Genomic DNA, 17,682 nt, shown 5'->3' with positions numbered 1-17,682 from the left:
GAAGCAGTAGACCCTCCAGTTCACACCAACCATCACCCCTACCCCCAACCCTTTAACCCTGCATTTCCCTATGGCTGATCAAACTAACAGATTTCTGGACACCAGGGGAAATTTATTTTGGTCAATCTGCCTAACCTGTGCACCTTTGGAGTCTGGGAGGAAATCGGAACACCCGAAGGAAACCGAGACTCGGGGAGAATGGGCTAACTCCACACAGACAGTGACCCGAGGGTGGAACTGAACCCAGGTCCCTAGCGCTGTGAGACTGCAGTGTAACCACTAACAACAACAACAAAAGCAAAGTTGCTGGAAAAGCTGAGGAAGGGTCACTGGACCCGAAACGTTAATTCTGTTTTCCCCTTCACAGGTGCTGCCAGGCCTGCTGAGCTTTTCCACCAACTTTGTTTTTGTTCCTGATTTACAGCATCCGCAGTTCTTTTGGTTTTTATTTAGTGCTAACCACTGAGCCATCATGCTATCCAAAAATAAATGTACCTCCACAAAATTAAAATCATACATTTTGATTTTCTCTTTATGCAGCCACGCTGACTCTTCTAAGATCACATCATTGGGTTCCTAAATATTACCTATCCCAACCTTTATAATAGAGTCTGGCATTTTCCCAACGACAGCTAATTTGTTTGATGAAGAAAAAGAATAGCCTGCAGGTTACTGATGTGTGGAGGGTCCCACCTAATTGTCGCTGCCGGCTGGGCATTTCCATATATAGGATGCATTCATAAAACCCATCTGTGGATCTATTTATAGGCATTTGACACAAGGAGGCAAGAAGCCTTTTAGGAGTCGTACGCTGGGTCGTTCAGCAGAGCAGAAATAACAAAACCTATGCAAAGATGGTGAAACCCGAGTGTGAGAGGTGACTGTCCAGGGATTGAGGTGAGAGAGGCTCTTGTGTGTCGGATTACTATGAACAACAAACAGTCAGGAGGTAGCTCTGGGGAGGCTGGCGTTATAAATACAAGATGACAAGTGCCCACTGACTGTTCTTGTAGCCTGCACAGCCGTCTCTTTCTCTCTCGCACACAAGAGGATGCCCCAGGCTGAGCCAGATGCAGGTGGCGAGGAAGCCGGAGCTGCCCAGTGGTCAGAAGGCCAGAGGAAGGGTCGCTGTGAGGAGCACGGCGAGACACTGAGGATGTACTGCACGGTGGACCGGCAGGCCCTGTGTGTGCTGTGCAGCGATACTCACAGAGATCACCACCTCAGCCCAGTCAGCGAGGCTATTCGCCTCTACAAGGTAAGCTCCCCATTTCCGACTCAATCCTGCAACAACTTGGGAGGCCACTCGGCCCACTGCCTCCTTGCAACTCCAAACGCTTCACTTCCCAGCTCTTGTGCGGTGTGCTACATTGCATGTACATCTCATTTTTATTTTTATTTATTAATGCCAACAGGATCTCATGTCCTCATCACATATGTAGACAATGAGATTCCCAAGAGGGGTCCTTTTGAATCCACCACTGAGTCTCCTGGTCTGATCCCAAAGCATTCCAAACATGGGCTGTGCATCTTCATATCCACTCTATCCTCATCATCTTATATAGAATCATCCAGCACAGTAAGAAACCCCTCAATCCAACTCATCCATGGCAACCAGAAATCCTAAATTAATCTAGTCATGCCAGCATTAAGTTGCCAAACCCTTCCTATTCATGTACCCATCCAGATGCCTTTAAACGTTATAGTTGTGGCAGCCTCGTCCAGCAGTTCCTTTTTTCCATGTATCAACTTCTGCTGAAAATTGTCCCTCGGATCCCTTTGAAATTTTTGCCTTCTTGCCTTTAATTTGCACTCTCTAGCTTTGGGCTCCCTGACCATGGGATTTCACTTCAACTATGTCTCCCCTCACTTTCCCCTGTTCCAGAGAGAACAGCTGCAAGTTAATCTGTCAGAACAAAAATTGAACAGTGTCTATAACCAGCTTAATCAATCTTATCAGCATTCTGTTACCAGAAACTGTTACCCTTTGATAGGGCATTGATGGGAATGGGATATGTCATCATTCCAGGAATTTTCTTCAGAAGTGGATGTGAACACAGAACCCACCAATAAACAGTCTCAACCAGCATTGATCAATACACAAACCCAATGACCATCCCTCAGTTTGCAGTCCCAATGACTGTCTCTCAGTACACAGTCCCAATGGCCATCCCACAGTATGCAGTCCCAAAGACCATCCCTCGCTACGCATCCCAATGACTATCTTTCAATACACAATCCCAATGACCAATTGCTTAATATCCAATCCCATTAAACATCCCTCGATATCCAGTTCCACTGACTCAGAAATCCTGGCTTATTCTCCTCTGCCCCAATATGTTCATAGCTGTTGTTTTGGTTGTTTTTAACTCCAATGGCTCTGATCTGCGTTAGATGACTGTTTCATGGGTCACCCGGTGCTTAACCAAACATAAACAGCCTGGCCAGAGGACTAGTCACCTTGTTTTGGGTCTCCCGATGCGATATCCCATTATCTTTGTCTGAATACACTGGTTCAGTCCATCATTGGCATATGAGGAAAGATTAACTAGGTTGGGATTGTTTTTGTTAGAATTCAGACAAATTGGTGGGGTGGGGGGATCTTATACAGACTTATAAAATTCTAACAGGGCTAGACAGGGCAGATGCAGGGGGGATGTTCCTGATGGTGGGTGCGTCCAGAATTAGGGATCACAGTATGAGGATTCGTGGTATATGAATTAGGTTGGAGATGAGGAGACGTTTCTTCGCCCAAAGAGTGGTGAACGTGTGTAATTCATTAACAGAGGAGGCAGCTGATGACAAAACATTGAATGTATTCAAGAGGCAACTAGATAGTGAATTGGGGCAAACGGGTTCAAAGCTTATGGGGAGAAAGCAGAATTAGGCTATTGACTTGGATTTTCAGCCCTGGTCGTGAAGAAAGGTGGAGCAGGCTCAAGTGGCTCAATGGCCTCCTCCTACACCTATTTTCTATGTTTCTATGCAGTTTTACTGGTGCTGTAGCACACAACATAAAATGATGGCTCCAGAAAGCAGGATCAGTATAGAAACAGCTAGGCCCCTTTCCCACTCCACACTGAGGGTGATCTGTGAAGATTATCTACAACTCTGAGCCCTAACTGAGGCATGACAGCACTGTAACCTAGGGTCACTTACCCTGAGCCTCAAAGATGTAGAAAGACAAAGGGGTCCCAGATTCACAAACATGTGATTGACAAATATTTGTACTTACAACCACGATCCCATGCAGGGGCTTTGTTTTTATACAAACAATTCCTGTACTTACGAATTGCTGCTTAATTTTTGTCCTCAGTTGTGTTCTGACTTGCATACAGATCGACTGGTGAACAGCCTCCAGAATGGAATCCATACACAATCCGGAGACAGCCTGTACTTCTTCCCGATTCCTTCCCACTTTCATCTATTGTCCCTTTTGAACCGTAATCCATTGCTTCACCATATCAATGCATATCAGTCATAGAATCATACAGCACAGAAACAGACTCTGAGGTCCAACTAGTCCATGCTAGCCATGTTCCCAAACTAAACTAGTCTCACCTGCCTGGGCTTGGCCCATATCTCTCTGAACCTTTCATTTCCATGTATTTATCCAAATGTCTTTTAAATATTGTAAATGTAACTTCCTCTGGGAGTTCATTCCACACATGAACTAATCTTGCCCTGCACGTCATTTTAAAATCTCTCTCCTCTCACTTTAAAACACGTGCCCACCCTCCCACCCCCACCGCAGTTTTGAACTCCCCAACCCTAGGGAAAAGACCCTTGTCATTCACTTTATCTATGTCGCTCAAGATTTTACAAACCTCTGTAAGGTGACCCCTCAACCTCCTACGCTCCAGTGAGAAAAGTCCCAGCCTCTTCGGTCTATTTGTATAACTGAGACCCTCCATTCCCGGCAACATCCTGGTAAATCTTTTCTGAACCATGTCTGGTTTAATAATACCCTTCCCAGAGTAGGTTGACCAGAACTGCACACTGTAGTCCTGAAGAGGCCTCACCAAGGTTCTGTACAACCTCAATACGACGTCCCAACTCCTACTCTCAAATGTTTCACAGCCAAAGAAGGATACCTGGAAGTAATACTGTGTACCCTTTTCTCAGATTTGTCATGAAAAATATTGTGGTGGGATGGTGGTCTGCTGTAGTGTCCCTTGACTAGTAACTTACAGGAAATAACGCAGAGAATGCTGGAGAAACTCAGCAGGTCTGGCAGTATCTGTGGAGAGATAAAAATGGAGTTATTCTTTGGGGTCCAGTGGGGCACTTTTGAATTATGGTAATTGGGATTATATATTGTGGGGGTGGTCACCTTCTGCTCAGTTTTGCCTCTGTGTTCGTTTCAGATTTGCAGCATCCATAAGATTTTGCTTTTATTTTGCTACGTAATCAAGAGGCCGGGATGGGGTGGGGAGTGCATGGAGGAGGCATGGGTTCAAATCCCCGCACTGGAAACTGCTGTGCCTGCCTGTCCTTGCCTACATGTGACTCCAGCCCCCCAGCCATACAGGTGTCTCTGAGCTGCCCTCTGAAATGGCTTTGCAAGTTCTAGGTCAGTGAGGGATGTCTCAGTGTGAAAGGTCAGCCTCAGAATTATGAATGAGGGGCTGAAGCAGGCCATTCATCCGTTCGAGTCTGCCCCACCATTTAATACGATTCTGGCTGATCTCACAGAACATAGAACATAGAACGGTACAGCACAGTACAGGCCCTTCAGCCCACAAATTGTGCCAAACTTTTACCCTAATCCTAAAATCAATCTAACCTCCACTGCTACCTTCTACTATCATCCATATGCCTATTTAATAGCTGCTTAAATGCCCCTAATGAGGCCGACTCCACTACCCTCTCTGGCAATGCATTCCACCCCCCTGCCACTCCCTGAGTAAAGAACCTACCTCTGACGTCTCCCCTATATTTACCTCCACTCACTTCAAAACTATGATCCCCTCAAATAATAGCTACCTCCACTCTATCTATACCTCTGATCATTTTGTACACCTCTATCAAGTCACCTCTCATCCTTCATTGTTCTAAAGAGAAAAGCCCTAGGTCTCTCAACATTTCCTCGTAAGACCTTCCCTCCATTCCAGGCAACATCCTGGTAAATCTCCTCTGTGCCTTTTCCAATGCTTCCGCATCTTTCCTGAATTGGACATGGAGCCCGAACCAGGCTTTTGTATCACCTCCGCCTCAACTCCAGTTTCCTGTTCGATCCCCATAACCCATCAGCCCATTGCTGATTAAAAACCTGCCCATCTTCTCCCTAAATTTACTCAATGTCCCAGCATTCACTACACTCTGGGGTAGTGAATTCCGCAGATCCCCAGCACTGGAGAGACTAATTTGTCTTTATCTTGGTCTTAAATCTGAGACCGCTTAAGCTAAAACAGTGAGCTCTCATTCTCAATTGCCCCAACACGGAGGTGGGGGGGGGGGGGATAACAACTGCCCCGTGTCTATTTTGTTAATGCCCTTCACCGTCCTCCATACATCAAGCATGGTCCTTTGAGGGTGACCACAAGAGAAGCTGGGCAGCAAGCAGAGCACTGCAAGTGATTCACTCAGTTATAACAGGCAGGGATTCAGTTCCGAGCAGCTGCATGACGGTGGAAAAGCGCTAGACGAGGATGTGGTCAACTCCAGGCAAGTGGCGAGTACTCCATCACACTCATCTAGGTGAGAGATACAAGGCAGGAAAAGTAACCAATGTCGCACTCACATCGGAGTTGCTAGTTACTTTGTAGAGAGCCACATTGACAGCAAAAGCTGACAGCCAGGTCAGCGTGGCTCCAACGGGAATTCCCAGGGAAAGCGTGGGATGGGCTCAGCGGTCAGGATTTGTAATGCCTGCTCCTGTCACACCAGTTCCACTCCAGGTTTGTGCTGTTAGAATTTAGGGTGACACTCGTCTACAGATGGTCATCATGTTCAAACCCCACTCCAGAGCATCCTCAAGTGCAGAACTATCGTGATCTTGTATTTTTGAAGGTCTGGAATGCTGGACTTATTTTGCATTTTTTTTCATTTTGTTTTCATTTCTTTATTCATGTTCATTTCTTCATTTTTCTATCTTTTTCCCCTGAGAATTTATACTCAAGAATCTGTACCTTGGTACCTAAGGTGGTGCTGAAAGGGGCAACTTGTGAACCTTTCACGACTCATGTGACAATAAAGCTCATTCAATTGTGCACCCACCCCTCCAGTACTGACAGAGTGATGGCACATCAAAGGTGCTGTTTTTGCGCATTATGTAGCAAACTCTTGCAGGAGGATGCAGAATATCCTGGAATTACTATAAATTGTTACAGCAATGAAAGGAGGCCATTTGAACTTTGAAATCTTGCTTCAATGTTTAAGAGTTTGGTTAGATTGCGCTTGGAATATTGTGTGCAGTATTAGTCGACTTAGCTCAGAAAAATGTCATTGCCAGAGAGGGAGTGCAAAGAAAATTTTCCAGACTTGCTCCCGGGATGGCTGGACTGACCTGCTGAAAGAGGTGAGTTAGTATTCTCCAGAGCTTTGAAGAAAAGAGGTGATCTGATTGAAACTTACAAAATACTTTCATAGGCTGGGGGGGTTACCATTGACCAGAGACTCGACAGGCTCACTATATCGATACAATGGCTGCAAGAGCAGGTCAGAGGCTCGGAGAACTGTGGCAAATAACTCACATCCTGACTCCCCAGTTTCTGTCCACCATCAACAAGGCATGAGTCCGGAGTGTGATGGAATATTCCCCACTTGCCTGGATGAGTGCAGCTCCAACAACACTCAAGAAACTTGACACCATCCAGAACAAAGCAGCCGCTTGATTGACACCACATCTACACCCTTCACCAACGACACTCAGTAGCAGCAGTGTGTACTATCTACAAGATGCACTGCAGAAATTCACCAAAGATCCTCAGACAGCACCTTCCAAACCCACAACCACTTCCATCTAGAAGGACAAGGGCATCAGATATATGGGAACACCATCCACCTTCAAGTTCCCCTCCAAGCCACTCACCATCCTGACCTAATGCCATTTCTTTAGTGTTGCTGGGTCAAAATCCTGGAATTCCCTCCCAAAGGGCAATGTGGGTAAACCCACAGCAGGTGGACTACAGCAGATTAAGAAGGCAGCTCAACCCCACCTTGTCAAGGGGCAACTACGGATGGGTAATACATGCTGGCCCAGGCAGGGATACCCATGTTCCACTGGTGAATAAAAGTAATTGAAAGGGCTGTACAGATTAGACCCAGCTAAGATGTTTACCTGGCTGGGGAGAACCAAGGGACAGAACTTAAAAATAAGAGGGATGCCACTTAGTTTGAGATGAGGAGAAATTATTTTACTTAAACAGTTTGAGGGCTGTGGAGGCTCAGTTTTTAAGTATGTTCAGGGTAGAGACTGAGAGATATCTGATTGCCAGTGGAGTGCAGGTTTATGGCGTAGGTATAGAGCACTGAAGGGTTCAATCAGTCATGACCATTGAATGGCCTACTCCTATTCTTGCGTTCCATCAGGTCTGTACCAGCTCTCTGCCAAGTACTATTCCCCTCCCTTTAACCCTACCCAGTCTTTCTCCTCACCAACCCTGCCTCACCCACTTTTGAATATTTTGACTGAACCTGCCTTTACTTCATTCTCAGGCAATGCGTTCCAAACCTGAATCACAGAATTATTCTGAAGGGGAGCAGCGGAATCCATACTCCCTGAGATGTCTGTTTACCCCACAACCTGAACCGCTAAAAATAGACCATCAGTTCATTGTGGGTACTTCCTGTGCACAAACATTACAACAGTGATTACCCTTCAGAAGTCCCACATTGGCTCCTAAAGTACGTAGGGCTGTCCTAAGGTAATAAAAATCACCACAGAAACACAAGGCAATCATTCTGGATAGTGGGTCCTTCCTCAGTCACAGTATGCAGACTCCCTCAACCCCCTAAATTTCCCACAGCGAGAATGTACATGATGCAGGCTGGCACGGTGGCTTAGTGGTTAGCACTGCTGCCTCACAGCACCAGGGACCTGGGTTTGATTCTACCCTCAGGCAACCATCCATGTGGAGTTTGCACATTTTCCCCGCGTCTGTGCAGGTTTCTTCAGGGTGCCACAGTTTCCTCCTAGGACCCATCGATGTGCAGGTTGGGTGGGCTGGCCATGGGAAATTGCCAACAGTGTCCAGGGACATGAGGAGGGCAGTTCAGCCTGGTCCCAACGTGACACCAACCGTGGTTGAATATCATTGCTAGGCGGCGAGTAACACTGAAGGAAATCAAGGAAGACTCAGGATGAAGGGCTCTAGAAGAAACTTCATTCAACAACTCTCATTTAGATGTGTATCTTTCAGTGTCATTGGGTCTAATTGTGGAACTGCCTCCCCAAACAGGTTTGTGTAGCAATTCACCACCACCTTCTCCAAGGTGATTAGGGATCGACTGTAAATATTGGCATGATAGCAGCATCCAAATGTTATTAGGCCTAACAATAGGAACCTCTTTACTTGTGCTTACAGAATGAGCTGAGATCCTCTCTAAACGCACTGAGGGAGAGAAAGAGAATGTTCACCGAGATTATGTACAAACAGCAACAGAAGATTTCAGCACTCACGGTATGTATCGCATAAAGTTTCCCCCAAATTAATATGCAATGAATTTTCATTGAAACTGAAACATCTTGGTGTTTGACACAAAGCGCATGCATCAAAAACACAGGACAGGGACGGCACAGGGTTAGATACAGAGGAAAACGCCCTGTACACTGTCCCCATCAAACACTCCCAGGACAGGGACGGCACAGGGTTAGATACAGAGTGAAGCTTCCTGTACACTGTCCCCATCAAACACTCCCAGGACAGGGACGGCACAGGGTTAGATAGAGAGTGAAGCTTCCTGTACACTGTTCCCATCAAACACTCCCAGGACAGGCTCAGCACAGGGTTAGATAGAGAGTAAAGCTTCCTGTACACTGTTCCCATCAAACAGTCCCAGGACAGGGACAGCACAGGGTTACACACAGAGTAAAGCTCCCTGTACACTGTCCCATTAAATAGGTCCAGTACAGGGACAGCATGGGGCTAGACTGTTGTTTCCCAAGGTGAAAGGTTAATGTCCGACCGATGACAATTCAATCACAGAGGGAAACATGAGCCCCAATCCCCCTCTCCTGCAGCGTCTCCATAGCTGATGCAAACACTGTTCCTTTCCAAAGGAGGCGATGGAGGGTCTTGCACAGCACATGTCAGAGGAGTTTGCGGAAATGCGCCTGTTCCTGGACCGGAGGGAACAGGAGCTAAAGAAGGAGCTATCTGAGCATGCAGGCAGTCTGCTGCAGCCCCTGGAGGACAATCTGCGTGCCATCCAGCAGGCACTCATCTCCATTCAGAGGGAAATCATCGTATGCCAGGCCACAGCCAATCAACGTGACAGTCTGCAGTTCCTCCAGGTATGGGGTGGGATAGGTACTGGGGCCGGCATGTTATAGATCAGGCATTCCCTAACCAGGGCAGACAATCTGGAATGTGAGCCCCCAGGCGGCAGTGCCCGCTCTGGAATGGGCACCTGGACACATCAGTTCTAGGCTTGGCTCCGGCAGAGAAAGACTGTTGTATCAAACCAGTCAGTTCAGCCTCAGTATATACTTCAAAGGGTCTGACTGCTGTCCCCAGGACAGAGCTCCTACATGCCTGACAGGCAACTGAGCATCTCGATGCATGCCAGGGTCTTTAGTTGCCCATTTAGCCCTGCGCCCCCAACTCCACACCACCCCCACCTGGGAGTTATACCCCCATATGAAGAATGAGTATGTTCAATCACAGAACCACGACACTGTGGAAGCAGGCTGTTCAGCCCATCGAGTCCATACTGACCCTCCAAAGAGCATCCCCAACCAGACCCAGCCCTATCGCTGTAACCTTGCATTTCCAATGGCTGACCGAGGTAGTCGACAATCCCTGAACGCTATGGGACAATTTATCATGGCCAATCCACCCTAACCTGCTCAGCTGTGGGCTGTAGGAGGAAACCGGAGCACCTGGAGGAAATCTGTGCAGACATGGGGAGGACGTGCAATCTCCACACAGAGAGTGGAATCGAATCTGTGTCCCTGGCACTGTGAGCCAACAGGGCTAACCACTGAAGTCGCTAGGGAATTGCCTCAGAAATAATGGGAACTGCAGATGCTGGAGAGTTCCAAGATAACAAAGTGTGAAGCTGGATGAACACAGCAGGCCAAGCAGCATCTCAGGAGCACAAAAGCTGACGTTTCGGGCCTAGACCCTTCATCTCTGCTTTTGTGCTCCTGAGATGCTGCTTGGCCTGCTGTGTTCATCCAGCTTCACACTTTGTTATCGGGAATTGCCTCACGCCTGTTTACAGTTGTGCCCCAGGGCTGAATGTTTCAGAGCCCAGTTTGCCCCATTGGGCGCTGAATGTCAACCCCTGTCGCACCCCACCATCCTCCCACAGCTGCCCAGGGAATATGGCATCCAGCGGCTAATTTCCCCATTTCCACCCCTCCTCTCCTGTGCCCCCCCAATACCGTGCTGCAATGGGATTCGTTTTTATTTGAATTTCTTTTCTCCAGATGGAGAAGCAGAAAGGCAGAGACAGAGAGAATTTGCCTCCACCTTGTGAGGCCCACACTCTGTCCTCACCTCCTAGGCCTCATCGCAGATGAAGCTTTGATTGATTTTTTTTTGTTGATGCTTCCAGAGAACGTATCTTCTCCACACTTGAAGACCTCATAGCGACAGTGTTCTGTGCTGCCCATTGACATGTAAATCATGGAAGTTCTGACACATTGCCCTTCTCTTTCTAGGAAGCCAGCTGGCTCAGAGAGAGGTACGTAATGAACGAGAGAGATCTCATTGAAACACGCAGAACCTCCACCAAGTTCCATAATGTTTCCGTAATGATACCAGGACTTCAGGTTATGAGGAGGTTTTGTACAAATTAGGCCTGTCTTATCACAAACTTAGAAGGTTAAGTGGTGATCTGAACAAAGTCTTCAAGTTATTAACAGGAAAAGCCAGGGTGGATAAAGGTAAACTATTTCCACTAGCTAGGAATTCTAGAAGTAGGGGGCATGGCCCGAGAACTGGGGCCAGACCGTTCAGGAGTGATGTTAAAAAACACTTCTACACACAGAGGGTGAGAGATAGAGTCATAGTGTAGTACAGCATGGAAACAGACCCTTCGGCCAAGCTTGTCGATTCAGTCTCTCCCTGTAGCTCCAACGCAGGCAACATCTTTTTCTGTGCCCTTTCAAGTTTAACAACATCTTTCTGACAGCAAGGAGACCAGAACTGAACACTGCATTCCAAAAGTGCCCTCACCAATGTCCTGTCCAGCCGCAACATGTTTGGAATGCCTTCCCACAAATGACAGTGCAGGCTAGATCAGTTCTTAGTTTTAAATCTGAGATGGATACATTTTCATCAAGCAGAGGAGGTGGCCAAAGGATGTGGAGCGAGGGCCTCGGATCAGCCACAATTTCACTGAATGACAGAACACTGCTCGAGGGCTGAATGGCCTCCCCCTGTCCCTATGAATAAAGGGGCAGGAGAGGACTGAGACAAAGAGGAATTTCTTTACTCAGAAGCTGATGAACCTCAGGCATTGTTTGGCCCAGACGGAGCTGAGGCAGAGATTGATGAGAAAGATAGGATAGATGTTGAGGAGCCTAGGGATAAGGAAGGAGATTGGGGTTGAGATCTTGGATCGTTGACATTATTCCCAGCAGGCTCGTTGGGCCGACTTACATCCATCTGCTCTTGTTTCTCGCATGTCCCGACCAAACCAGCACACCATCTCTTCATCACGCTGTGGCATCGTAGCATTGTACCGGCCCTTCAGCCCATCGCACTCACCCTGCTGTCCACAGGTGCTGAAAGCAGTAAGGCTGTCAGCCTGGCCCCCAACTTTGGTCCTGCTCAGGCTCTCAGATCACTTACAGGCCTCATTCTGTCTCCATCATAGGAGAAGTTTGGCGGGGGGAGGGCAACGTGCATCATCGGTGCCACTGCTGGGCAGGCAGACAGGATACCTGCTCTAGGGAACTGTCATGTGCCAATCAGAAGTACCATCCAATGGCACCCCCACCCCCGACCTTTCTAACCCATCTCCTACGCATCACCAGCCTGCACCCTCTCTCCTGCTCATGCAAGGGTGCGCCAACCAGCTTCTTTCCACTAAAACACCAGGCGTGGTTCCGATTCAAGGCTCTCCCGACTTATCCCCTCCACCGACTCGTCACCTACCACCACTGCGCCCGCCCCCCCGCCTCCCATCTCAGAAACAATCCTGTAGTTCCAGTGATGGCCACTGCATTGGGCGGCGATCTTGAGTTGGGTTCCCCTCTATTTTTCAAACCAAAAGGAAAGCTGTCTGTACTCTGAAAAAATACAGAGGATTTAGACAGCCTTGCTTAGGGTACCATAATGAAGGGAACACAACCAAATGGAAACTTGGAAAGAAAAATGGATGGAGACCCATTGGACTGAGCCATTGGACATTCTCCGGGGCGAACACGTGCCTCAGGCCCTGCGGTGCTGACCGGCCTCTGAAAGCTGAGCTCCCTTGAGGGTAGGACACCCTGCCGGATGGGGGAATGTGCTCCCTCTCTGAATCTGTTAAAGCCAAACCTGGTAGATAACTGGGGAAGGGCGTGGAGCAGGAGCCGGTGGAGGTAGGGGCCACCGGTCCAGCCTGCTCTTTGACCATCTGCATTTAGAAGCCGTCCCTAAGCTTTTGTTGCCACTGAAAACATCTATCTCCTTGCACACAGGCCCTGCGAAGAGATTCACCACCCTTCCGTGCTCTCAGCAAAGCTGTGCCTGGGCCTTTTTAAAGGGCCCCTCCAATACCGGTTGTGGAAGGAGATGAAAGACTACATTAGCCCAGGTAAACTGCAACCCGAGGACACACATACACGCACACACAAGGTGCAACCTGTGTCCGATGCCTAGCTGGTGAGTTCTGGGACACATACACAAATGGCCAAGAGGTGTTGGAACGATAGCGTAAACCTGACGTAAAGTCCATCAGAGATAGTAGGAACTGCAGATGCTGGAGAATTTGAGATAACAAGGTGTAGAGCTGGATGAACACAGCAGGCCAAGCAGCAGAGGAGCAGGAAGGCTGATGTTTCAGGCCTAGACCCTTCTTTCTGAAATGGGGGAAGGGAAGGGGGTTCTGAAATAAATAGGGACAGAGGGGGAGGCAGATAGAAGATGGTAGGTTACAAGGAACAATCCCCCTTCCATATCTACACTGGCACTAAACCCCACCTCTTCCTCCATAACATTGATGACTGTATTGGCACCACCTCATGTTCCCATGAGGAGCTCGAACAGTTCATCCACTTCACCAACACCTTCCACCCCAACCTTAAGTTCTCCTCGACCGTCTGTGATATCTCTCTCTCCTTCCTGGAGCTGTCTGTTTCCATTTCTGGCAACCACCTGGAAAACGATATCCATTTCAAGCCTACCAACTCTCACAGCTAGCTAGAATACACCTCCTCCCACCCACCCCCCTGCAAAAATGCCATCCATTATTACCAAAACATTTGCCTCCGCTGCATCTGCTCCCAGGATGAGGCATTCCACTCCCGTATGTCTCACAGGTCCTCGTTTTTCAAGGACTGCAACATCCCCCCTCAGTGGCGGAGAATGCCCTCAACCATGTCTCCCGCATTTCCCACAACTCATCCCTCACAGCCCCTCCCTGCAATAACAACCAAAACAGAATACTCCTTCGTCCTCACATACCACCCCACCAACCTCTGGGTCCAATGTATCCTCCTCCGACACTTCCGCCATTTACAATCCGACCCCACCACCAAAGTCATTTTTCCCTCCCCACCCGTATTTGCTTTCCGGAAGGACCACTCCCTCTGGTCCGCTCCGCACTCCCCTCCAGTCCCACCACACCCAGCACTTCCCCTTGCAACCACAGGAAGTGCTACACCTGCCCCTACACCTCCCCCCATCCCAAGCCCCAAGAAGACTTTCCACACCAAGCAGATGTTCACCTGCACATCTGCCAATGTGATATACTGTATCCGTTCTTCCCATTGTGGCCTCCTCTACATTGGGGAAACCAAGCTGAGTCTTGGGGATCACTTTGCAGAACACCTACGCTCGGTTTGCACTAAACAACTGCACCTCCCAATCGCAAACCATTTCAATTACACCCCCCACCCCCGCAACTCCTCAGACGACATGTCCATCCTGGGCCTCCTGCAGTGCCACAATGATGCCACCCGAAGGTTGCAGGAACAGCAACTCATATTCCGCTTGGGAACCCTGCAGTTCAATGGTATCAATGTGGACTTCACAAGCTTCAAAATCTCCCCTCCTCCAACCACATGCTAAACCCAGCCCATCTAGTCCCCACCTCCCTAAATCATTCCTCCCACCTCAAGCCCCACCCCATCCCCTACCCACGAACCTCATCCCACCCCCCACCTCCCTGACCTGTCCATCCTCCCTGGACTGACCTATCCCCCCCACCACCCCAACTCCCCACCTACATTCACCTTCACTGGCTCTAACCCCGCCTCTTTGATCTGTCTGTCTCCTCTCACCCTACCTTCTCCTTTATCCATCTTCTATCCGCCTCCCCCATCTCCCTATTTATTTCAGAATCCCCTTCCCCTCCCCCATTTCTGAAGAAGGTTCCCGACCTGAAACTCAAGCCCTCAGTAGAACGTTCGGGTCAGGTTTTGAGTTTTGTTGGTTCTGGAGGGCGACGTGGCTGGGTACAGAGGGCAGGGTGTGACTTGTGGCCTGCTGCACTCTGACTGTCTCATGGCCTCACCTTCTCTCCTGTCTGTGGCAGTGCCAGTGCCACTGACCCTCGATCCGGACACCGCCAGCCCCTGGCTCGTGCTGCTGAAGGACCTGACGGGCGCCGGACTGGGTGGCACGCAGCGTGTGGTGGATGATGGCCCTCTCCGGTTTGATCACTCACCCTGCGTGCTGGCCTCTGAGGGCTTCGCTGGGGGAAGGCGCTACTGGGAGGTGGCAGTGCAGCGCCAGGCTGAGTGGGCGATCGGGCTAACGCGGGAGTCGGCGCAGCGTAAGGGCGCCATCACCCTGTCACCGCAGGATGGCTACTGGGCCTTGTGGAGGAAGAAAGGAGACAACTACCGCGCCCTGACCTCACCCCCAACCCGGCTAAGCCCAGGCACCGAGCCCAGCAAGCTGGGCATCTACCTGGACTACGAGGCCGGGCAGGTATCCTTCTACGACGCCGTGCAGATGTCGCACCTCTACACCTTCACGGACACATTCACCGAGCGCCTGTACCCGTTCTTCAGCCCGGGCCTGAGCGACGGGCTCTGCAGTGCTGCCCTGGTGACCGTCTGCCATCTCAGTCTCTGACCTGTCAGCCTTGCACGCTCTGCATGGACTCAGCTCTCTCCAGGACTCAGGGCTTCACAAAAAGCCACCTAACACTGTGCTGTTCGTCCAGAGACCGCAGGTTTCGAATCCCGGACAGTGAAGTTTGAATTCATTCAAAACAAAAATCGGGAATTAATGGTGGCTGTGAATCCATTGTTGGAAGAGCCCATCCGCTCCAATAATGTCCCTTTATAGGAGGAAATCTGCCATCCTTACCTGGTCAGGCCTACATGTGACTCCAGGCCGTAACAAAGACTCATTACTACCCTCTGGGCAATTAGGAATTGCCAATAAATTCTGGCCTAGCCAGTGACGCCCACATCATCTGAAAAAAATTTAAAAATGTTCTTCACAACCATTGAAATGCATTTTTCTGATGTGTACAACAGGGTGAGTTGGTCATTCTGTGCACAGCAGGATCCCACCTTTTGCTTTAAAAGATGAAGCCAGTTTAAGGATTGTGACAGCCACAACTGACATGCCATATGGGTATCACATTTAACAATTAAAGAAATACATTCTCTTATCCCTGCCCCTGAGGTGATGGCTTGGTCTGGGACGAAGGAGAGACGGGAGAGAAGGAGAGACGGGAGAGAAGGGGAGACGTGCAGGTCTGATTGAACCACCTCAGGCAGGCTCTGCCTCCCAGCTCCTCCCCCAACCCGCAGGCCCTCACGTAATCCCCAAACAATTAAGGTCGCAGACTACTGTGGTCTTCGTGCCACAAAACGACAGCCGGGGATTAGATACACAGTAAAGCTCCCTCTTCTCTTTTAAAGTGAAATCAAAGCTCCCTCCCTGCTTTTAAACTGAAAGCCCAATTAATAATTGATTAAGGCAGATGCTGGGGTTTGAAAGCCATGAGCAGGACTTGCTTTGTGCAACCTAGCAAGATGAGAGCTCAGAAAAATATCCAAGGCAATTCTATCTTGGTGAAGCTCTCTGTCAGTGAAAAAAAGAAATCAGGGTTTTGTCTGAGGGCAATTGCTGGCTTGCAGTTTGCAAGAATCCAGGACAGTGCAAATGAAGGAAATAGTGAAGGCAGAATGCCAGAAGGCATGCAGTCCTTGAGGCACTACATGATGGAAGGACTTTGATAGAGTCATATCATCAAAAGTGGGTAACCACAATCGTTTAAAAGGTTTTTTTTAATTTAATTCCTCGAGGTGGGGCAAGATCTGCTGATAAATCCATAGGATTTGCTGTTTGATGTGTTCTGTAGGATGCTCAACAATCACTTATTTGTATGTTACACATTTTTGCCTTGTGTTAATTTAGGATGTTAGAATATAATCCACATCTATTATTGCACCAATTGTTTGAGGATAATATTTTATGTATGTTTGTAACAAGGCTTATTTGTAATAAAATAATTTTTGTTGCTCTTAACAGAAACCTGACTGAATTACTTTTCCAAGATAATAAAATGTGAGGCTGGATGAACACAGCAGGCAAAGCAGCATCTCAGGAGCACAAAAGCTGACGTTTCGGGCCTAGACCCTTCATCAGAGACTCTGATGAAGGGTCTAGGCCCGAAACGTCAGCTTTTGTGCTCCTGAGATGCTGCTTTGCCTGCTGTGTTCATCCAGCCTCACATTTTATTATCTTGGAATCTCCAGCATCTGCAGTTCCCATTATCTCTGAATTACTTTTCCAACTGTCTTTGTAATTGGCATTATCACCAATTTAAAATTTATTATGATGTGTAGATGAATGGAACTAGAGACGAATTGAAGCGTCCCTCCATAAGAATTGGGAAAAGTGGTAGGCCGGCTTGCTCTGACAATCAATAGGATCACTGCTGATCTAACACTCCCCACTTTCCTGCCCTTTTCCCATTACCCTCAATTCCCCGAATGATCGCCAATCTATCTACCTCAGGCTTAAACATACGCAAGGACTCTGCCCCCACAGCTCTCTTGGGAAGGAGTTTCAAAAATTTTCAGCCCTCAGGGAAGAAATTCCTCCTCATGTCAGTCTTAAATTAGCACCCCTTTATTCCGAGACTGTCCCACAAGAGGAAACATCCTCTCAGTACTTACCCTGTGAAGTCCCTGAAGAAGCCTACATGTTACAATGAGGTCACCTCTCGTTCTTCTAAACTCCAGTGAGTAGCTTCCCAACCTGTTCAGCCTTTGCTCACGAGGCAATGTCTCCTCCAGTGAACTTCTCTGAACTGCCTCCAATGAATGGTATCTTTCCTCAAACAAGGAGGTCAGGGCAGAAAAAAGGTCGAAAGACCCCTCATGAGGGAAGCGAT

General features: G+C 48.6%; 1 protein-coding gene across 1 annotated transcript; it reads left to right on the top strand.

Annotated features, from left to right (window-relative positions):
- The first annotated feature begins 792 nt into the window (after positions 1-792).
- On the top strand, positions 793-16,770 carry LOC125446354 (zinc-binding protein A33-like). The gene is made up of 6 exons (XM_048519856.2): positions 793-1,258; positions 8,529-8,624; positions 9,224-9,457; positions 10,832-10,854; positions 12,800-12,915; positions 14,857-16,770. Exons 1-6 carry the CDS (start codon positions 1,052-1,054, stop codon positions 15,399-15,401), a joined length of 1,221 nt encoding a protein of 406 aa, XP_048375813.1. The 5' UTR covers positions 793-1,051; the 3' UTR covers positions 15,402-16,770.
- The last annotated feature ends 912 nt before the right edge of the window (positions 16,771-17,682 follow it).

The sequence above is a fragment of the Stegostoma tigrinum genome, chromosome 34, assembly GCF_030684315.1.
Source record: "Stegostoma tigrinum isolate sSteTig4 chromosome 34, sSteTig4.hap1, whole genome shotgun sequence".
NCBI classification, from domain to species: Eukaryota; Metazoa; Chordata; class Chondrichthyes; order Orectolobiformes; family Stegostomatidae; genus Stegostoma; species Stegostoma tigrinum.
The sequence above is the reverse complement of the archived record's forward strand: the minus strand, read 5'-3'. Positions and strand labels throughout refer to the sequence as shown.

Coding starts and splice junctions, on each gene's coding strand:
- LOC125446354 (XM_048519856.2), top strand. CDS start 1,052: ATGCCCCAGGCTGAGCCAGATGCAGGTGGCGAGGAAGCCGGAGCTGCC. Junction 8,625..9,223: donor AGAAGATTTCAGCACTCACG/GTATGTATCGCA, acceptor TCCTTTCCAAAG/GAGGCGATGGAGGGTCTTGC. Junction 9,458..10,831: donor ACAGTCTGCAGTTCCTCCAG/GTATGGGGTGGG, acceptor TTCTCTTTCTAG/GAAGCCAGCTGGCTCAGAGA.